Source organism: Melospiza melodia, chromosome 2 (assembly GCF_035770615.1).
Source record: "Melospiza melodia melodia isolate bMelMel2 chromosome 2, bMelMel2.pri, whole genome shotgun sequence".
NCBI lineage: Eukaryota > Metazoa > Chordata > Aves > Passeriformes > Passerellidae > Melospiza > Melospiza melodia.
The window spans coordinates 7,381,304-7,403,914 of record NC_086195.1 but is presented as its reverse complement, the minus strand read 5'-3'; the positions used below and the strand labels follow the sequence as shown (position 1 = coordinate 7,403,914).

The 22,611-nt window shown below is 44.2% G+C and overlaps 1 protein-coding gene across 3 annotated transcripts; it reads right to left on the bottom strand.

Moving 5' to 3' along the window:
* Window positions 1–2,017: 2,017 nt before the first annotated feature.
* Window positions 2,018–22,147, bottom strand: NDP (norrin cystine knot growth factor NDP). Of its 3 annotated transcripts, XM_063181745.1 has the most exons (4): window positions 21,925–22,147; window positions 21,005–21,236; window positions 10,807–11,161; window positions 2,018–2,833 (listed from the first exon to the last, which is right to left on the bottom strand). In XM_063181745.1, exons 3-4 carry the CDS (start codon window positions 11,023–11,025, stop codon window positions 2,606–2,608), a joined length of 447 nt encoding a protein of 148 aa, XP_063037815.1. In that variant the 5' UTR covers window positions 11,026–11,161; window positions 21,005–21,236; window positions 21,925–22,147; the 3' UTR covers window positions 2,018–2,605. The 3 variants fall into 3 exon arrangements, with proteins under 3 accessions (XP_063037815.1, XP_063037810.1, XP_063037811.1); XM_063181740.1 differs by lacking the exon at window positions 21,005–21,236 and having other exon boundaries at window positions 21,925–22,143; XM_063181741.1 differs by lacking the exon at window positions 21,925–22,147 and having other exon boundaries at window positions 21,005–21,690.
* Window positions 22,148–22,611: the final 464 nt, after the last annotated feature.

Here is a 22,611-nt window from a genome sequence, read left to right as displayed (position 1 = left end):
GGATATAGCAATTATCCCTCAAACATTCCCCTTCCTTAGATAGCTGCATAGTGCTGCTGGTGGGCAGCAGTGCCTGTGAGCACACTTAGAGGTCATGCATATTTTGCAGTGTAGTTATTTGGCTGTCAAAGGTATTGCTGACGTTTTGAATGAGGACTGGAATTTGCTATATATAATTAACAGTAGGGGGTGGTGCTTTTTTGGATAATGAGATCTTTAGATGCTGGAGGTTGAAAGAGAGTGGAAAAGGGATGCACATATGATCTTTTATATAAAGTAGTCTGGTGATAATGCCCAGCTCACGCTGCCTGGACTGGCCCTTTGATGTTCAGAGCATGTATCAGATGTGAAAGGAATGACTGACAGTCCTGGGACAACACATGGTGTCTAATGAGCTCACTGGGGCTCATCACTCCCAGTTCTGACATTTCAATCTGAGCCCCTCAGCTTCTGGGGGTTGCATTCACCCTTTGGTTTGCCCACAGCTCTGTGTCTTTGAAAACTGACCATCTCCAAAAGACTGAATTCTTCCCATGTACCCCAAACCTCTCTGAGTGGTGTCTGTGCTCTCACCATGTCTTTCCACTGCTGACTGCCATCATACTCCAGGGTTTGGCTTGCAAGGCCAGTGGCTGTCACCCCTGCATCCACATCCCACACACATTCACCAGGAGGAGGCAGAGGAGTTAGGCTTTGCCTGAGCAGCCACAGAAACTCCTGTTACTGAGCTCCCTGGGGACTCCCTGTCACACACAGCCGTGTGCATCCTCGAGCTGCTGCACGTGGCACCTGCTGCAAACAAACTGGGTGGAGCTGAGTGTAGCCATGATATTTTCTGAAAAATCCTTTCCTTAGGATTTTTCCTCCTGAGAAGCTGAGAGGCCTCAGGAACAAAATGTAAACAATGATTATCTGCTGCTGTGGAATGCAACAGGTGCATCTGTGATTGACCTCATGTGGTTGTTTCTAATTAATGGCCAATCACAGTGAGCTGGCTCAGACTCTCTGTCTGAGACACAAGCCTTTGTTATCATTCCTTCTTTTTCTATTCTTAGCTGGCCTTCTGATAAAATCCTTTCTTCTATTCTTTTAGTATAGTTTTAATACAATATAAATCATGAAATAATAAATCAAGCATTCTGAAACATGGAGTCAGATCCTCGTCTCTTCCCTCATCCTCAGACCCCTGTGAACACCGTCACAGTTGAGCAGATGAGCTGAACTCTGCTCTTGGAAAGGACTTCCCCTCCTTCCACGGGACCCTGCCAGACACTGCTGTGCCAATGGGAGCCAATCCAGCCCATCCCAGAAAATAACTGTAGGGCTGTGTTCATGGTGCTCCTGATCCTGAGTCCTTACACAGCAAAGATGCTCTCAACACCCTCATGACTTCTGCCAAACCAATGGCTCAGCCAGGTTTCTGTGAACAGCACAGACTTGCAGCTGGCTGACTGCATATGCTGCCATTTAAGAACATTAGAATTTTAATATGAGATAAGGACAGTTATGTTGTTCCCTTGAAGTCACAATAGACTATGACTGAACTTTCCTAAAACCTCAGATTGATGGAGGAGGGACAGAGTTTCTCAGCAAGTGCCAAATACCATTCCCAAACTTTGGATCCCCTGTTGTTTTAAGATTTAGAATTTGGGGATTGCCTGTCTTTGAAAGGCAAAATGGTATTTGTTCAATGGCCTAAGAATTATAGATGAAAATAAGTCCTAGGTTTAATCATCATTTTGATAGCTCTGGTTCTGTACATCAACAGGTCCATTTAAATTAAGAAACTACTCCATCTAATATGTGGCATTTTAATATTTGATTAGTTTTCAGCTTTTGAATAATGGCTTTTTCAACAGATGTGATGTGTCACATTTCCTGACTTTTAGAAGGGAATAGTGAGTCTCATGACCTTTCCCTTCCCAAGAGTTGCTCAGTCACTGAACTCTGATGACACATGGTGCAAATAATTGTTTCAGCAAGGCTGGGTATTCCAAGCATGGCATTTCATATCCAGTTCACTTTTCAATGGTTTATTTGTAATTTCTGCTGAACCACAGTTAAAGTTATCCAGCATTTGGCCACTAGGTCAGTAACAGATGACCCTGGCCAACAGCACAGATTGCTTTGAAGGCCAGTATAACTAGAAAACTGAGAATAAATTGATAGGTTAAGAGGTTGTCTGTGGGAACTGATGCCCATCCTCTGTCCAAATGTCACTTTCCAGACTGCAGTGCTGTCATCTGGCTGACCTTCTCTTCTGTTCCTCTGCTGCCCATGGCCTAAAGTAAAAGCACCTCTCTGTAGTCAGAGCCGAGTCCGAAAAAAAAGAAACTCTCCAAAAATATCCTTTCAGAAAAAAAGAAAGGCTTCTTAAAAAACAAGTCCTCGTGCTTTCGTCTTTATCACAGCCCACAGCATGGCACCAGCACCATCCAGCAACCCAGGATATTTTGTACTTCTGCTCTTGGATTCAATCCAGCTGAGTTAGTCCTGTCCTTGTTGCAATCCTGTGCTGGGAGCTCCAGCCGGGCCTTGGGTTGTTTTTGGAGCTCTTCCCCCACAGCAGCTCCCCCTTGTCCCCCGTGTGCCACGTCCCTGGTCCCTAGGAGTTGCACTCCTCGCAGTGGCAGGAGAGGATGTAGCGGTAGGTGGCCGTGAGCCGCATGCCCCCCGAGCAGCGCAGCCTCATGGCCTTCAGCTTGGAGGTCTGGGGCCGGCAGCAGTGGCAGCTGGAGCGGAAGGGCTGCTTCAGGACCGTGCTGAAGGACACCATGGGCTCCGAGCGCGACGTCTGGCTGCAGCGGCCTTCGCAGCGGGCCAGCAGCACCATCTGCCAAGGCAAGCACAGAGGTCAGTGTTATGAGTAGAAAAGCTGCCTGTTTTCTTTAAAAAAAGTTGCAGAGTTCACAGGTTGGGCTAGTTGCTGCCAGGATGGAGTTCTAACTGTTTGTTGTTGTAATCACCTGTCATTTTTGTTAACTACCTGTTGTTGATGGTTAAGAATTCCCCCTTTTGTCAAGTGGCACCCTGCTGCTTCCTGGAGGATGGCACCCAGATGGTGAAGAGAAGGGGACATTGAGTTGGCATGGAAATGACATCGGGAGAGACCCCTCAGCAAACCTAGCCAAAAACCCCTAAAAACAATGAGCCAACATGGAATTGACAGATCAAAGCAATGCTAGACATGAGGAACAGGATCTAGTATCCACTAAGACCCTTTTTACCCCTCACCCTCACCTAAAGATGTCAGCTAGGCAGAGGACCTCAAATGTCAAACCAAAAAACTGACAATTTCCCGATGCTCTCCTGAGGATGGAACCCCCAGCTCTGCCACACACCAGTGGACAAAGCTGCAATCTTCCTCCTCCTCCATGCCATTCCTGGGAGCAGCGGTGGCATGAGTGCGGACCCGTCGGTTCTCCCCACCCGAGCTGATCACTTTTAATAAAGGCATTAAAAAGGAGAAAGGTCTCCTGCCTGTGTTTATTTCATTTAGGAAACGTGTCCCCAGCACACACCTGGCACCAGCAGTGGGAGCCTCCTTCCAGCCTGGCTGGGGTTTTGTCACCACATCCCAGCCCCACAGCATGCTTTGTCCCTGGAGGAGATAATGTGGGCAGGAGGAAAAGCAGGGGTCCTCCTGAAATCCCTGGCACTGACACCAACAAGGACTGCAGGACCTAGACTGACCTTAGGGCTCCAAATGATCACTGCCAGCCCTGTTTCCCAGACAGTGACTGCGCCCATGACTTGCTGACTCCAGATCTGTGGCAGTCAAGCCCTCAAATCAGCAGCCAGGCTGATTGTTTATTTGGGTATTTACCAGTTCTCAGTATGCACACCAACTGGTTCTCATGTCTTGAGTTTAGATATATGAACATGTAAAGTAGAAATATAAAGAAGATGCTCCATTTATTGCTTTAAAGAAATATGTTTCCAGCTCATTCCTTTGATAAAGATCACCTTGACCATGTATTTGCAATTATATATGTATCTATATATCATTGCATCAGTTGTATCTATATAAAATGCACTGCATGGCATAAAGCAGTGAAAATGTAAAAGAAGTTGAAGTGATTGCCATGAAGATTCCCTAGTGAGATTTTCCAAAAACAGTGCAGCTCCAGGTTTATTCTTCTGAGTTCAAATGTGAGCTGGGACCAGAGCAAGGTAACTTGCACAGCCGGAGGCACTAAAGGAAGGAGAGTCCCTGAGCAGTCACCCAGTCCCCAACAACCCCTTGAGCAGAGGAGATGCAGCATTAAGCACTACATAAATCTTGGAAAGGGCCCTCTAAAGCTCAGCAAATGATGTGCTAGAAACAGCTGCCACCACCCTGATAAGGGATGTTGTACAAGTTTGAACAGACTCCTATACTTTCATGGGGAAGGAAATATTAAATCCATGTCAGCTAATTTTTGCTTAACCAGCATAAACTTCAATATCAGCTTATTATGTCATCTAAAGTAGGCAGTAAAACAGTTGTAAGTTTTTCTTATAACCAAGGGAGAACATTACATTTTAACCATGCTACATGTATCTCATGGTTTTTTTCCAGAAAATATGAAAGAACAACTACAAATGTGACAGCAAATACTTTACAGTGTTAAGACTTTTCATTACACAGGCTCAACTGGCTGCAAATCTGTAAGTTAAGCAAGCAGGTACATCAAATGTTTAATTTTCTTTTTAGTCAGAGTTGTAAGGAAAGATGAGATAGAGAGAGAGAGAGAATATTCCTGAAATCAAGTAGGAAATGCTAGCACTGTCTGTGTCCATGGGAAAGCAATGATCATCCATTGCAAAGTGCTTAAAAATTACTCTTGCAAGAGTACTTGCATGCTAAATGTTTTGCTTGAAAATGTATTAGTGTGTTAATATATTAATAACTACATTTCCAGTCAACACAGGTCACAAAGAAGATGTCTTCATGAGCTAAAGATCTGTGCTTGGTACCATTTTTCTTCTTAGTTAGAGATGAGCTTTTGTTGCTTTCTGACAAATCTGTCATCCTTAAGGATTCGTAGCATAAATTTATGGTCTCCTTCCTGTGGTACTGCATATTCATACATAAATTAACTTCAGCTGTTTGTACTAATATGGTGGGAGGGAAATTTCAGTGTACTCTTGAGTCACACCTGAGCTTTAGACCCATCAGCTACACCAAGCTCCTTAATAGCAGAGTCTTTATTGTGCAGAGAACATGAAAGGGACAATCACTGCAGCGCTGTCACCCCATTACTCACAGATAAAGATCTACATTTTTTCCCTTGCTAAACAAACCTCACTTCCCAGACAGGCAGCTGGTGAAGGTATCTAATTAGGCACCAGCTCTGCAGGTATCTAACCCTGCCTGAATTGCAAAGGAAAGGAGCAGATTGGGACATTTGACCCAGTAATTTCCTTCCCAGCACCTTGACAGCCCTTGTTAGGTGCCCTGCTTTGACCAGCTCACCAGGCTGTGCCCTCTCTGTCACAGACTGCTCCCAAATGCTTGGCTGAGCCACAGAATCACAGAATTAACCAGGTTGGGACAGAGATCATCAATACATTTTGGGGGTGAAGAGCAATCCAACAGCACCTGGCAAGTGTTTGAAGGCTTCAGAGACAGCAGAGTTGAAGTCTCCTCAGGAGTGGTGCAGGGGGATGTACAACAGCCAGAAATCGCTTTTTGGGAGGTTCAGAGTGTCCCTAGAGTCCCTTCCAAGCCATCATTTCAGCCCAAATGTGACAGCACACACTGCTGTATGGTGGGGCTGACTTTTGGTGGTTGATGCTTCTGGAGGTGGAAAAATCAGTCACTTTCTGGTACTGTTACCCTAAGAATTTTTATGATGAACATCTGCTCCTGTATCTGTAGGTACTTACAGAAATGACAATAAAAATAAAACATACCCTTAAGAAACTGGCAGGACTAGAGAAGAGTTGTCCAGAGTAATTATAAGGTAGAATCACCCGATGCACCAATATCTCTGTCTCAATATAAACAGCTTGTTTCCTAATGCAAACCCAGCCAATATTTAGTCAATGTGCCACTGTATTGATAATTTATTATTTACACGTTATAATTTCTAAGCCTTGCCTTTAATAATTTGTTTCAATCTTTGGAGGCTCTAATTTTAATCTGAAATTTTCCTGGCTATTTAGTTTTCCGTAAGATTAAGGTCAGTATTTATAGAATCACACAGTGTTGGTTTTATTCCTTGTTTTTGGATGACAGTGTAAACTATGAACAATGGCATAAACCCAATGTTATAAAGTTGAATTTCAGGATAAAAAAATATCAAATTTCCCATTTTCATACCTTTCTAACCTTCTGGGCTACCTAAAATCCTAACCAAAATTTACCTTCCTCTTCATAAATCCAGAACAGCCCCAGTGGATTTTGGCAGGTGTGCAAATGAGCTTGAAATAGCATCCACTTTGAAAGCTTTGCCTTTTAATCAATTGTTCTGGCTGCTTATTGCTTCATGTACTATAGTACAATAGAGATTATCACCTAAATAATTAGTAATGCTATGATGCATGGCACAATGATAGAGTGGGTGTGTAAATATAGTAAAAACATGTGGGTGTTTTATAACCTGACACCTCTTGGCTCCCCCTGGCCCCTGCACATGTGAGTTTGTGCATGTCACCTTGCAAGGCTGGACCCAGAAGCACAGTGTCCTACAACAAGGGAACCACGTGGTTCTGTGAGCAGCTAGGGAAGAATATTATTATCATCATCATGATCATTATCATGATCATTATCATCATCATCATCATCATTATCATTATTGTTATCATTATCGTTATTATTTAAAGTCAATGGTCTCATAGGTACAAAAAGAGAGCAGCCTGAATCTGAGGCAGTGTTTGACTCTGATCATTTGAGCTACATTCTGGAAATCCAGAAGCTGTGAACTGGTGTGTTATTAATGGTGTTTGTAGTCCTCTTTTCTGCACCTCCAGCAACAAACTGAAGCCCAAAAGCAGATGGGCTGAGATCAGATTTTCACATGGTTCCCATGGCCTGGCTGCAAACAGGCATTACTGAAAATCTCCTGAGCTACCTCAGGAGTTAATGTCTTCAAACATCTGCTAAATCTTTCTTCATCTGCTCTGTGTCTCCCTGAGCCGGATTCTTCAGTCTGAGACTGCCAGTGGTAGCACACTTCTGGCACATCTGGATGAAGCACTTGTGACAGCCAGAACTGGAATTTAGGAGGCTCTGGGAGCAGTGAGGGAACCCAGCACATTGATGGAGACCGGTCAGGGTAAATCCAATGCAGTCAGGAAAGGGAATACCTCATGAGCTGATACAAACATTTCCTTGAAGACAAAGGAAAACAGCTTTTCTGAAACAAACGGCCTTCTTCCATCCCCCTTTTGTGTCTCTTTTGTACTTTTTGTTACTGTAATAAACTATGTTTCCAAAGGGTTTGGAAAACTGTTTTCATCGCCTCCCTGAGGCCATGAACAAAAGGGATTTTAATGATTAAATTATACTGGCTGGATGTTTAACAAATCTACTTCCCATGTGAGTGCAATTGGCAGCCTCCACAGAGAACCCCAGTGGACATAATCCTTTTTCAACCAGGACAGACAGCAAACATAATACATCTTGCAATTTCTGAAGCCACTTTTGACTTCTGTAACTCTACACTGCACCAAAAGGGAAAACATATGGAGTGAGAAAGGATATCTCAGTGAAACCATCACCCCAAAAAAGGGCAAAGTCTCTGCTTGACACTGTCATTCCAAGCTTCCACAGTGGAAACTTGGTGGAAACAAGAGGTACCACAATTACCACAGCTACTACCACAGAACTTTCCTTTTTTTTGTCCTGGTTACATTTTATCACTATATATATATATATATATATATATATATATATATATATATATATAAACAGACATTGGATCTAGTTTTAATTAGCATGTCTAATATTCCTCTGTGTTTATATGCTACTAGATCCAGAACAGAAGACATAGGTCTACCAGAATCATTCAGATACCTAAGACCTTAAAACAAAACAAAACAACAACCAAAAAACAAAAAAAAAAAAAAAAAAAAAAAAAAAAAAAAAAAAAAAACCAAATTAAAAAAACCAGAAAACCCCAAACAACATGAAAAAAGCTTGAATTTTCTGGGAAATTATTTCACTTTGTATGGAAACTGTTTTCATTTTCCACTTCATGAGAAAGTCCATACAATTCACAGTATTGTTGTAGAAGTGTTCTTGAAACAGTTGTGGCCATTGGGAAGCCAGAATATGTAATAATATCTTGAAAGATGATTTCCATTAAAGGCTTGATTTGAAAAGAATCAGACTTTTGCAGCCAGAATTGCTAATGTTTATGTCAACAACTTTTTTTCCTCAAAGCTTTTGAAAGTTTATGGATTTCATTACAATGCTTTCTGTGTTTTCACTTCCAGCTCCACTCCTAAAGGCCTGATTGCTTTTTTTGCTTTTTTCTGTCATTGGGGAAGCTAAAAAAAAGTGCATTGTCACTGGGTTCTTTTCCTTCCTTCCTTCCTTCCTTCCTTCCTTCCTTCCTTCCTTCCTTCCTTCCTTCCTTCCTTCCTTCCTTCCTTCCTTCCTTCCTTCCTTCCTTCCTTCCTTCCTTCCTTCCTTCCTTCCATCCATCCATCCATCCATCCATCCATCCATCCATCCATCCATCCATCCATCTTTCCCTCTCCTTGGGTCTGGCAGGTGATCAGAAAGGTCCAGAGAGGGGAGGGCTGTGGCACACAGATCCCTGTAAATGAAAACCACCCACACACCTCCACTTGGTCACTTTTGCCTCTTGCTGAAGTGAACTGCAATAAAATCAATATTGCACAAAGGGATGCACGTCTGCAGTTCTCTGTGTTAATGCCATGTGTCTCCCAGATGGTAGGCAGTTCTAGTCTAGCCTCAAAGCAAACCAAAAGACCTCTCCTGAATCTCAAGTAATGGATGATTTTGCTGTGCGGATTCAGAAGAAGTAGGGCAAAAGTCTCTGGGCTCCCACTGCTGTGAGCCAGGCGTGGTTATGCAAACCCAGCATCCAGCCCTGCTGAGAGAGCAGTGTGAGGCAGCCCAGAGCAGAGCAGGCTCCCTGGGCCCAGTTTTGAGGCTGCCAGCCACTCTGTGCTGAGCAGGCACAGGATGAGCCTGGCTGCAGAGCTTTGGCCAGGGCAGCAGCTGTGCTGGTGCACAGAGCACCCAGAAGGTCTTACCTTCTGTGGGCACTTCTCTCTGTGCTTTATTTCAGCTGCTTTTTACGCAGCTACCTGTGGCATTTCCTCACCCCTGCACTGATTGTGGAAGCAAAGGAGCTCCTGCACACGAAGGGATCTGCAGCCAGCACTGCATCCCTCCCCACTCTGGATCTTCTCCGTGTAAATTCTCCCAGGATCCCTGCTGCTGGGGTTTGCCACCAGGCAGGCACCCCTTGTGTGATGAACCCTGTCACACACCAGCCTCCCATCCCTCTCTTAGCCTGCACGGGGTTGGCAAAAGCACTGGAGCTGGCAGTCCTTCCCTTCCCTTAATCCTGGGATGTGAGTGCCTGAGGCAAAGCCCCTTCCCATGGGACAGAGGAATGGCCCAGTCATCTGAATGCACTGTGTTAACTCAGACAGAACAAATAAGGACAAGACAAAAGGGACTAGCGAGGATTTTCCCATTGTTTCTCCCAATTCTTTTTCTCCACATAATGAAATAAATGGCTGTAGGCTACATGCACAGGCTGGTAAACCACTTTGACACAAAACTTTTCAGGCTTGAAATCCCAAATGAAAGTCAGTCTTGTATTTCTGTCTGCTCCTAAGCCCTACAGTTACCATCCAAGTGTCATTCTGCATGTATACAAAGGCTTTGAAAAGGGGATGGGCAGGGAGAAAATAAGCAATGTTCTTCATAACATTTTTTAAATTGCCATTTTACAGTTTGGTTCTTTATCTCAGCACTTCACCTATAGTAGTTATGAACTTGCTCCAGATTAAGCATTCACTTGAAGGATGGGGTGACTGGGGTGATCTAAATTTCCAAACTAGCTAATCTCCTTGGGGCCATCAGCTGAGATCCCAAATGTGCTCCTTTCCATCTCGTCATTTACTGCTTGTAAGCTTTACCATCATCGGGAATTTCTCCTTTTGAAAAGCTGAAAAGCGAGACAAGAGCCTTTACCTCCAGTCCCAGTTCTTATGTACACACAAGATAAGATCCTGTATGACACAGGATATCCTCATATCTGCATGTCTCTGCTGCTAGATTCTGCTAGATAGGAACTCACACAGACAAAATCACCCAGGATGGCTCATTTTAACAACTCTTCCCTCGAAGCTGTGAAGGGGTGAGGGGAGCCTTGTTAAAAACGGGACCAGACTCCCGGTACTAAAGTGATTTCAGCATTTATTATTATAAAAGGAAAGGTCTAAAGCAAGGGGGCCAAGCAGGAGTGTTCCTATCGGGGATGCTGCAGCACCGGCGCTGGGTTTTCATTTCAGCAGAGATGTCCCCGATGTTCCAGTGGAGCAGCACAGCTTCCCTGGATCAGATGCCCCTTTTTATCCTGTTTTTTGTCCATTTGGATTGGTTTCTTTTTGGATCCTTCATTTGCATGAAATTTTAAGACACTTGGTTGGCCCATGACAGTTCTGTCCAGGCTGGCTCGTGGTGCACTGAGGTGTGTTATGGTACATTGAGTACCACATTTCTTATAACTACCCTTTTAACCCCTTTTACAATATAACAACCAAACTAACAGCACATTCTTAACAATTATCACTATTTTACAACAGTTTCTGACCTATTTTCAGCAGCCTTACCTTGGAGCTGCACTTGTAGAGAGGGTGGCTGATGGAGTCCACGTAGTGGTGCCTCATGCAGCGGCTGGGGTCGGAGTCGATGAGGAAGGAGCTCTCTGTTTTACTGTCCGTGTCTCCCATCATCACCAGCAGCGAGAGCATGGAAATCGAAGCTGCGAGTACATGATTTCCCATTGTCGAGGAACTTCTCGCTGGTAACAGCAGAGGGAGGTAGAGCATCAAAAACCCTCCGAATTCTGGAAGCCAGTTCTTTTCCAGGATGGTGAAAAGTCTGGTTTAAGTGTCTGAGCTGTCATTCTTCTTCTCAAGTTGGAGTCTGATGAGATTGTAATCCACCAAAGAATCTCCAGCACAGCTGGAATAAAAGCAACACAAATCACAATCCTAAGCAAAAAGATCTCTAGAGAAAATAGACATAAATTTTATTAAGGCACTCAGGAACTTTGCTAGCCAAAAAACCTGCTCAGGGTGAGCATCATCCCCACAGTAGGTAGGGAATATGGCCTTAAGGAAGGACATGTCAAGGCCTTGTTACTTTTAGCATTGTTTTATCATTTCAGGAAGATTAAATGACTTTTGACTTTCAACACCACAAGCGGCGCAATGCCACTCTTTTCCACTTGGTGATGAAATTCATCAGAAACTCCTCCAAATCGAAAGGACTGTACCCACTCAGAGCGTCAAGGAGGGGCAAGGCTTGGCTGCCTTCCACATTACAGATAGGAATGGTATGGGATGCCCCAGGCAGCACATGAGAGGCTGGAGGCAGGTTGAGCTGCGGCTCTGGAGGCTGCCTGGCCGTGCCCTGCAGCTGCAGGGACAAGGGACATCCCCAGGGTGGAGGGATGCTGCAGGTCCGAGCCAAGGCATGAGCAAAGTGGTCTCCCAGTGACCTGCTCTGCATGAGGAACCACCCAGGCCTCTGGCTGAACTGTCTGCCCTCTGAGTACCGAATTCCCATGCACACACATCCAGGCTTTGCTTGCTTGCTTGCCAGGCAGCACTTTCTGGGTGTCAGTCTCTTCCCAGCTAATTAAAGAGCAGCATCTGAAAAATACGTTTAAAATTCCATAATATCCAAGTGCTATCCCAGCCATAAATATGTTCAGGTGGAGACATGTCTATCTACCCAGGCATCTGGATTTCTGTTTCATGTTGGAGATCAGGAGATTCTCCAGGAAACAGGTACAGGACAGCCCCTGAAACGCTGCCCAGAGCTTTGAGTCTGCAGGGGAAGGAGAATATCTCCATTAGCTGCTTCTTCACAGTCCCTTGATCCTTCTCACAAAGCCCCAGTCCCAACTGGGTGATTAATTTCACTTTTACTACAAACAGATATAACTTGAAAGAGCTGTGAATTATCCATCTAAACACAGCCCGATGAAGGATAGTCAAAGGATACTCATCAGTACAGTTGAAAGTGCAAAGACTTTCTGAAGAAACTTAAGATAAAACAGTTCCCTACTCACAAAGAAATGCTCTGGCAGAGCCTCTTGAGTATTTAAAGAGCTGATGTGTGTGCCTTTACTGCCTTATACAAGCCTCTTTCAAAATTATTTTCTGGTTTGCTGGCAGTCCTCTAAACAGACTGATACTCATCTCCCAAGCAGCCTCCCCACCAGAGTGCTTGATGATTTGTATATTGCTTTACAGCCTCCTCCAGCGCTTCTGTGAGAGGAGTGCCTCGCAGTGACAAACACTTCCAGAGTTCATCCAAGTTGGGATGGCACTGATGTGACAGCCAAAATGTCATGCTGAGAAGAAATGTTATTAGGGTTGCTTTGTGTGTTAGAGAGACAAAGATGCTCTGTGTTATTAGACATTTTTGTTGTTGTTGTTTCAGGCTGTTATCCATGTGCTTAAGTAGGAAAGGAAAAAATTATGTGACTGTGGATTTAAATGACAATACTTGTTTTTTTCCCCAGAGTCTGACATATGACCTGTTATATTTTCCTCAGCAAATGGGTCATTAAAAACATAATATGGCTTTGCAGTATAAAGAACTTACACAAACAACACTAAACACTTAGGATCTCAGATACGATCATGCACAGCCTCATTCATGTCAGTAAATATCCCTCCAAACATTTCAGCAGCATAGGAGAGAAATCTCTGGGTCATGGGAGCCGGGACAGACTCCCTCCCTGAAGTGAACTGTGCTACTCCAGTTCGTGCAGATGATGCCCAAGGATTAGCTAACAGGAGGAGGGATGCACTATTTTTTTCCCCATGTTTAACCTTTTACCTACATTCCTATTCTTTTTTATAAAGAGGCTGACCAAAACATGCTGCTTGGCAAGGTCTCCCTCCAACATAGTTAATCATTATTACACACCCAGTAATTCCCTCTCTGTCCAAATAAATTTTCTTGATATTAGACGGTCTAATTTCATGTGATACTACACCCAGGGATCCCCATTTCCCATTCTCTCTGTCCCACTGTTAATTCTGGGCTTCTATATCTTTCCATGGTTTTGATCAGCATGATTTAATACAGTGGGAGAAATCTGAAGTGCTGGCTCAGTTTTCAAAGGCTTATCTCCCTCGTTTTCTTCAGGAAATAATTGGATGACACAGAGTCTGCCTCATGAAAACTCTCTGAGAAAGCTGGAAAGACACAGGGAAAAGTGTGAGAAAAGGAGAAATGGCTGTACCTTCCTCAGGATAAGCACAGAACAAAAAGTATTAACACTTCCACAACCTTTTAAAATTGCCCTGATACTTCACTAAGAAGGAAATGTAGCGGGTTTTGGTAACAATACTTTGAAAGAAGTAAAAAGTATGACATATTTGTAAGAAAAAAGAGAGAAAACAATTGTAGATATGATCCATCTCTTGTGAAATAAGTGGTTATGGTTGTTCATAGACATACTGGTAAAATGTGTAGTTATATCTCCTGACATACCTATGGGAAGCATGCACACATTTTTCAAGCACATATGCTATATATAACATATATAACATATACGGAAGAAAAAGTCTTAGAGGGACATTTAAACACATGGAAAGTAGGGTGTAGATTTTTGATTCTGTAAAAAAAAATTCAAAATATTTTCACTTAGGTACATCACCATGATGAGGTATGTTGGAATGATATTTTCCATTTCCAGCTGATATTGAGCAATGGCATTTCGCTTGAACTTAGCATTATTATTAATTTTTAAGTTAAAAATTGCATTCCTTTTGAAATGTTGTCTGAAATTATAAAATCCTAGATAGCACATGCTATCAGGATTGGCATAAGTAGTTTGCAGTCTATACTTCTGTCCAAAGAACAGAAGCAAGTACAATTGTGCTCATAAATCATCATTACAATGACATTTTGTTTCATTTGGAACATACACTTTTTAATTAAAATCAACAATTTCACAGAGCAAATTTTCCTTCTATTTCAGCTCTTTTTTCCTCACTTTCTTTCCATGTAAAACCTGTGGTAGATAGCTTGTCTGCCAAGCTAACCAAAAGGAAACCTAAACTCTCCCACTTTATACCATCCTGTAAAGAAAAAGATGAAATAGATGCAAATGTATCTTTATACCCTCAGGCTGAAAAATTGCTACAAAAATATATGGCCTAACAGTGGATGAAAATCACTGCTTCACATTTTCTTCAGAATTCACTGAGATATGGGAAATACATTTTTTTAGCAATGGCTTTGTTTCCTTTCCATATACCTAATTTTCAGTATTTCACAGAGAGATAACATACTAAAGCTTCTTACAGCTGTTACCTAAAACTGCTACAGCTGTTACCCTTAAAACTTCATGGAAAAGTAGAAGACATCCCAAAGAAAAACCCTAGTAACACACAGTCTAAGACTGTATTGCATGTGGACTTAGGTGCAAAGTTAGGGTTATTTTTCCAAATCCACACTCTTATTAACTGCTTTCTGAATAATAAAGATTTCTTATCATAGTTTTAGTATCATTTGGAGAGTGGTGAAGGCTAAGGTTTTGTTTTGCTTTAAGGACAGAAGAACATTCCATCATCTGGAATTATTTAGCCGGTCACTTTGTGAGAACGTAAACAGAAATTCCCTTTTTGCTATGTATCTTGGAAAAAATAAAGAACTGAGCAATTCTCCCAAAGTCTACTGGATCTGCACAGCTTTTACCCAGGGAGGTGGGAAGGGAGCAGTGGAAAAACTCATTTATGGTGTACTTCTAGTTTCCTGAGCCCCCCATATTAGGCATGCATATATGTTCAGCTTGGCCTTCATTTGCTGAGTTTGAGTTTCATTTTCTGTGTTTGAGACTCTTGCTTGAAGATGAGGGCACCACTTAAGTCACTCAATGCTTTTTGGGTTTTGGAGGCTGCCAAAATCCCATTGAAGCAGCAGTGTGTGTGTATATAACTTAAGCCTGGCCTTGCATGCTGTGCATATTTAGTAAACACAATTACTTGGATCCTACCATGTAGTTCCCTCAATCTGAGTTTGTTATGTAAACACAAGAGTTGCAAGACTACTCAGTTTCTCCAAACTCCAGACCTAAAAAAGTGTCACTAACCACATATGTGAATATATATGTGTGTATGTGTAAATTCACTGCTGTTCTGACAAAACACCACAAAGTTCTTCATGAGACAAAAATGGATTTCTCAAGAACTTATCAAATTTAGAAAAGTTTTGATTTCCCAGGAAGATAAGGATTTGGGAGCTCCACTCTCCAAGGTCTTGATTGGAATGGAAACAACTGTGATGGGCCAATTGCTCAGCCAGGCTCCACAAGGGTTTGTTCTGCAGGGTTAAATTCTCCACTGCCATGACAAAGGCAGCATGGTCTGTTCCCAAAGATCCTTCAGCACCCACAGCACTCAGGGGGCTCCCAGCCCACACAGCCATCCACACCATGCCTGGGAAGAGCTTGGGAAGCCCTGTGGGACTGAACCTCACCAGTGACAATGAGAGCCATTCCAGAGGCTCATGGAGTAGGAGAGGCAACCCCAGATGAGAGGCTGACCCTGATTTCTCTAGAACCGCCTCATAGCCTTTGTCAATTCCAGCATATCTTTTAGCTCTGTAAGTAAATGCAATCATCTTCTCTTATCTAGGTATTTTACTGTGGTCATTCCCGTGCCAGCAGTGAAGGAACTGGCCTGCTGTGCATGCTATCAAAAATCCTCACTTCACTCTGCAGCTGCCTGTCAAAACACCTGGCAGAGCCACTGAGTGGCCACGTGGCAGCCAGGCAGCAGCAGGTGAGCACAGGCAACCCCAGTTGTCTGAGAAATGCCTCCACACAACATTTGAACAGGTTTCTTCCCATCCTGAGGCAAGGCAAACACCAAACAAAATACTTTAGCGAGACCCTTACAGCTCTAAATATCTGAATGTTCCCCCGAGGTCTTGGTTAAGAAGTTCCCTCAAGGTTGTGCTTAAGGGGTTTTGCTCTCCTGACATCCAGCTGTGCTGGAGCTTTTCCCCTTCCACGCCAAGGGGAATGTCTCCATCCATGGTCCAGGAGCTCCATCCACCCATCACACAGCAGCGGGGCAGCGTGTGCCTGCACAGAGGGCACACGAACAACACACACTCCTGGCCAGAGCTGGCTCCAGCTGGTGGGCAAGAGGAGAGGGGGAGGAAAAAGGCAGCAAGAAGGAAAACAGGCTCAAAAGAAGGAAATTTAAGCCTCTTTATCTGGTTGTCCATGGTAGAGAATTCCATCTTCTGGTCCTACTAAAGCTGTGATGAGAGAAACTCCTGCAAACCATTTTTTACTATGAGACTTCGTTAAGTCTTTTAATATTTCAGGAGATGAATGCCTGTCACTCTAAGCAGACTGAAAAAAGAAAAAAAAACCAGGAAGACCATGGCATATGAAGCATAAGAAGCAACATAGCAATTGCAGCAAACATAAAGGAAGCACCCTGGGACCTTCAGCACACGTGGGATGAGCATACACAGGACTGATTCCCTGGGCTCATTTAAGGCCCCAGAATTGTTCCTGCCGTGGGGACCCAGTGCATGAGGTGGAACAAATCCAGCTGAATGGCACTTGAGCTGCATGAACTTCCCTCAGCTTTTGAATTTCCCAAGAATATTTCCAGCCCTTCAAGTACATGGAGAGGGGGAGCAGGAGGTGCCTTCCTGCTCAGCAGGTGAAATAACAAACTGCAGCGGGTACTGTGGGCTGGCGCCCGGCCAGCAGACAGGCACAGGCCAACACGGAGAAAAGGGTTTAATGCACTCCCAAAGAATAACTACTGGGGGACAAAAGAGTGCTTGTATTTTTATTCTTTCCTTTTCCTGCTTCCAGGAAGCTTTAAATAGATTGATTAGGGGCATGCATGGGATATCTCTCTAATGAGGGAGTAGAGCTTTTTAATGGTGAGGTGATGCCAGCCTTGGATTCTTTCTTTATTCTTGTGTCTCACTGAATAGCACTGTAGTCATGGTCTCGAGTCTCAGACAGCAGAGGAATACAATTTTCCACTTGGTCATCCATCCAGAGGGTGCTGGATGGGATTATCCTTGGTGAAGCACCAGGTGCAGAGCTGAGCAGTCTAGGGCTGCCCATCCCTCTCAGGAGGCAAACCAGCAAGGGTGGCTGCTGGCTGCAGTGCAAGTGTTCCCAGCCAAGCATTAGCTATAGGATTTGCTTCAGTAATTACCTCTACTTCAGTCTTATGACCCAACAGGAGGCAAAATTACTCTTGGCCAAATTACAAGTCTGAGAGGTCTAGGGCACTCAGGCATGTGTCCTCTACCTGTTGGAGAGTGTTGCAAGCAGGTGGGCAGTTTTTTTCTCTGTCTTTTGCATATTTTCCACCAAACCCATAGGCCTGTAGTTATCAATAGATGCAGGAGTAGGAGTGGGTCTTTTTATTCTTTAACATTAAGCAAACACATCCCTGCCACTGGGACCAGCAGAGAGTGTTATGCATGCCGGAGACAGCACATGATTGAAGGGGATGTTCCCTCTCTTCTGACCCCAGGGGCAAAATCCTTTCCTCTTTTATACACAGGCAGCATTCAGACCACCATCCATATACCTCATCCTCTGATAATTAGGGAACCTAAATATTTGGCTCATGGTAACAATTCTGTGTCTTCTAACAAGGGGAGCAGCGTTGCCCTAGGTCCCACTCCCTTTGAGCCGTGCTGCTATGACAGCAATGTGATTGTCACTGCCATGGTATGCTTAACCTTTGCCAAACCAGAGCTGAGGCATTAACTCAGATCCTCAGCCCACATGTCTTAAAGGGCAATGTAACCTGTGCTGCCTGGGCCCAGCACAGTCTGCAGCACAGTAATAACAAGCACGAAAATGTGACAAGCGTGAGCCGTAAAAATGATTGATGCAGCTAGAAAAATAACAAAGAGAAGCTGAAAAATTGCAATGAGGAGGAGGAATTCCTGGGACCAGTGTCTCCATGGCACCAGCAGCCCCCTACCCTCACACCAGAAAGAGAGGCTACACTCCGGTAGAAAGGATCTCCATACCACACAATGAAATTCCAGCAAACAGGACAAGGACTGATGGTGTCTGGAAGTGGTAGTGCCACTGCTACCCGGATAACTGTTTGAATTAGATTATGTGAGAAAAGGAGGAATATATAGACGACCAGCTGCTCAAAGGCTTACTACAACCTTGCTTTTATTGTTCTGCTAAGTTAGAGGTGGGGCATCAGAGGGATTCCTAACATACCACTACTGAGAAATTTTAATATGTTCCACACTGACACATATAAAAAGGAAATAACAGCTGATCACAGCCAGCAGAGACTGCAACATCTCTTTATATGCATGCACAGAAGGGTGGTTGAAGTGGGGAGCTCTTGGCTCAGACACCTGAGCTAACCTGACCCAACTAATCCATTCTCCTGCCACTGAGTTGAGTTTCAGCAAAAGGACTGTCAAGTGTGAAGTCAGGCAGCAGGAAAAAAAAGGTGTTCTGGACATGGCTATTCAGCCCATCCTGAGATACCAGGACATGGAGAAGGGCAGGGGAGCTGAGAGGCAGAACACTTAACACTGATGAAAAGAAACACGTGTTTACACAAGCGACAATGATCCGGGGGAACAAGATATCACAGAGGGCAAAAGTTTAGCTGGGCTCAGCCAAAGGACCTGTTATGCATGGGGAGGGGGTTACAGTCACAGAGGTTTCATTTCTCAAGAGTTTTTGGAAGGGTTACAAACCCTCAGGACTCTGAGAGCTCACTGGATGGGGTTAGGGAGAAATTTGCCCCAGCAAGTTACCCCATGGCGGCTGCCACAGGGACTTTGTGTCTTTCTTTGATGTGGCCACTTCCAGAGGTGGATTGCTCAAATAACAGGGAGCTACAGTCTCATGTAGCAAAACCTTCCTAAAACTCACAGGGACAAGTCTCTCTCATACTTAGGAGTATGAGACAGAGAAAATTGTAATATTTAAAATACAACAATCACATATTTATAATTGTAATTAAAATAGTGATTGGGAGGTGGGGAGGGGGAAAGAGAGAGTTTTGTTTTTTTCAGTTAAGCAAGACAAGTTCACCAGACAAGTTGCAAGAATTAACGTCTCAGTGGTTTCATGCAAGCTTTCACCATAGATAGTCAATTCTCTCCAACTCCAAGGACAACCCTGAGCACCTCCTAGTGCATCTGAGAGCTGACAAGCCAGGCAGGGAGCAAAGTCAGCCCCAGGAGAAATGGGAAATGAAGCCAATCATGGGAGGATTCCCTGTCAAACGAGTCACAGCAGGCATCAGTGTGAGCTCCCAAGGAGATGGCTTATTTCCCTCCCACCTGGGCAGGAGGGACTGCAGCCCTGGCCAGGCAAGAGGGCAAGAATATGCAGATGCTGCCACAAGCCTCAAAGGTGAGTGAGGGATGGTTCCAGTGGGGAAGAAGGCTTTTGTGGAAATCAGCCATGCCTAAGGAGCTACCTGGGGTCCTGTTACTGCAAACTGTACCCAAGACTGTCCATAACAAATATCCTGCCCAGCAAAGGCCAGTCATCAGCACACATTAATCTGATCCAAACCAGGCACTGCACAAACCCAGGAAAGCTACACGGGACACCTTCAGGTAGAGAAATGAGCCTGTAACTAATCATCAGCAGCCCCTAATTATACCCTGTCCCTAAATCAAATAGCATTTTACTTTGTAAGCTTGAAATATCTATTCCTTCCACATTTGTTTTTAACTGGGAAATCTTAAAGCATTGTTTCATAGTACAAAATAATATTTCATTAGCAGCAAGAGTATATCAGTGTATCTATAAGTCACATTGGGAATCCCCAATTCAAGCTGATGAGTAGTTACTCATCAAATAGTTCTATTTAGGTCCAGGAAATTATTCATGTGTATAACTACTCACAAATATGACTAAGGTCCCACAGCAAGAGCAAAAGTGAGCATTATTAGTAATTCAAAAGGAAGGGGGAAGAAATAATAGGTACAGGTCCTAAAATGTAGATATATTCTTTCAAGGAGGGACAAATAACAGCACTGTGATTATTACAGCCACACTTATTGCCACACCAGGCAGCTGGATTGCTTCTATTAGAAAATAACTTTGCAATAAAGTACTGATTTCAAGTGAGTTTGTCCCCACTGTTGGTTTTAAATAATCATTTGCCTTCAAGTGAGTTTGTCCCATTACTGGTTTTAAAAAACCTTTTGCCAGTTCTTTTTCAACAGGCAGAGTTCCTTCCTCTCAGCCATGGTTATAAAGCTTTAGGAACTGTAAGTACCATGTATATACATGAATACACTGTAAGTAACATATATAGGAAATATATGTTTCATCTTTAAAGAGCTGCAGAAACCTTAAGCAGTTACTTGCCATTCTGTCCCTCCCTGGCAGAAACAAGCAAGATGTGTTATAGGGAGGCTATGAGAGAAATTTCAATGAACTTGCAGAGTAGGATAAGAAATCTGCCTGGCAGCCCCACGGGAGACGGTGCACACACACACACACACACAGGCACACACAAATCCAGGTTTGCCACAAGAAAATCCCCCCAGCACACACTGTGTGTGCGACACTGCAGCAGCAGCAGCTACCCCAGTCCCGAGACTGGGATTTTTTTGTCGCTCCGTTCTTTGCTGCCGGAGCCACTGAACTTCCACAGGATGAGTAAGAAAATCTCTCCCCCAGCACACGCTGTGTGTGTGACACTGCAGCAGCGGCTGAGACTGGGATTTTTTGTCACTCTGTTCCTTGCTGCCGGAGCCGCTGAACTTTTCCGGGATGGGTTCACTCACCTGTGTCCGGCAGGAGCCGGGGCTCTCCCTCCGGGCAGTGTCCGCTGCCGAGCCCCGCCGTTCCCTACCCTGACACTCGCTCACAGAATCCTTCCTTGGTCCCGGCGAAGCGGAGAGCGGTCATGCTGGTGCCTCTGGCGCTGACACACAGCGGAATGAGCCTCCCTCTCTCCTTCTGGGGTCGCGCAGCATCCTCCGTGTCCCGGCCACCTTCCGATATACCCCGGGCACCCTGCAAAGCCAGGCACAGGGGCTTTCCCCGCAGCTCCCAGCCGATAAAGAGTGCGGGCTCAATCTGTCCGCTCCATTGGAGAGCCTCGCTGAAGTTTGGATGAATAATAACGTGAGAATTGTGAGCGCTCCCGCGAAGCGTGAGGCGCAGCGCTAGAAATAAATATTGCCTGTTGTTTCAGATTGTTCTGAGCGCTCCAGCGGATGACTGGCAAGAGAACAGCAGGCGTAAGTGGTGGTAGAAGTAAACAGTGCAGCTTTAAAGCAGCAGGCTTGCCCGTGTTCGCAGAGCCCTGATGTAGCGGGACAAAGCGGGTGCTGGCGATCCCAGCGCTCTCCCGGTGATCCCGGGGGTGATTCCAGCCCATCCATTCACCCCAGAGCCACAAGCCATGGCCAGCACTGAGCTGCAGGCTGGAGCTCAGCGTGCTCACAAGAATAGGTGTTTAACCAAGTTGCTCAGAAGCACCCTGGGCCACCTATTTGACCACATACAGGCAACCTTAAGATAGGAGATAAGGACACAGGAATAAGGAGACGCAGGGACTAGAGCTGTGTTGATTCCATTTAAACAAGATTTAATTTAAAAAACAAGGAGAACATGTCTTTGTCAGATTAAGAGATTAAACACACAGTTAAAGTCCGTGTAACACTCAAAATCTGTAGGAATCTCTTATTTGCATGCTTACCTTTGGAAAATGCACTACTCCTTCCTTCCTTCCTTCCCTCAAACCCTTTGGAGAGCTGAAAGAGGTCCTGTTACTCCCAAATGCTTTTGTTCTTCTGTCCCTCTGTCACATGGCTTGCCTTTTATATTTGCAACACACAAAAGTTAGGGCTGTTGTTGAAGAGAGAGAGGGAGAGAGAGGGAGAGAGGGGGAATGTCAAATGGAAAAGTGCCATTGCAGTCATATATCAATCAGGGCAGCAGCAGCAGCAGCTCGCTGGCAAATGGGAATTCCACAGAAATGTGAAGCTCTTGTTATCTGAGAAATCACAAAACACCATGAGCCAAGCTCCCCTCTGCAGGGACTTCTTATAATTGGCAAGCCAGGAAATAGAAGGAAATGTAGGCGCTTTTTTAATTGCTGTTATTGTTTCAGATCTGGAGATAAGGAGGCTGTGGCATGTGCAAACCAGTGGAATATAAATCCTGAATATAAATCCTGAATCAAATTCCTTCCTAAGCAAATGGACCATGTGCAAGATAAAGCAAACCACTGAGAAGCAAGGGAATGGAGCTAAGTGAAGAATCTGACAGTAATGATTTAAAGAATTTGATAAGTGTTTGCACTTGGAAAATATCCATAGAAAAACTACCTGCTCCCTGGATTACTCATTAATCTCCTTTTTTCTGACCAGTTTTTCTTAGGCTT

Excerpts from the sequence above, each read along its gene's own strand:
- NDP (XM_063181745.1), bottom strand. The coding sequence starts at position 11,025 with ATGCTCTACCTCCCTCTGCTGTTACCAGCGAGAAGTTCCTCGACAATG. Across the intron at positions 2,834-10,806 it reads TCTACAAGTGCAGCTCCAAG|ATGGTGCTGCTGGCCCGCTG; the intron begins GTAAGGCTGCTG and ends TTGCCTTGGCAG.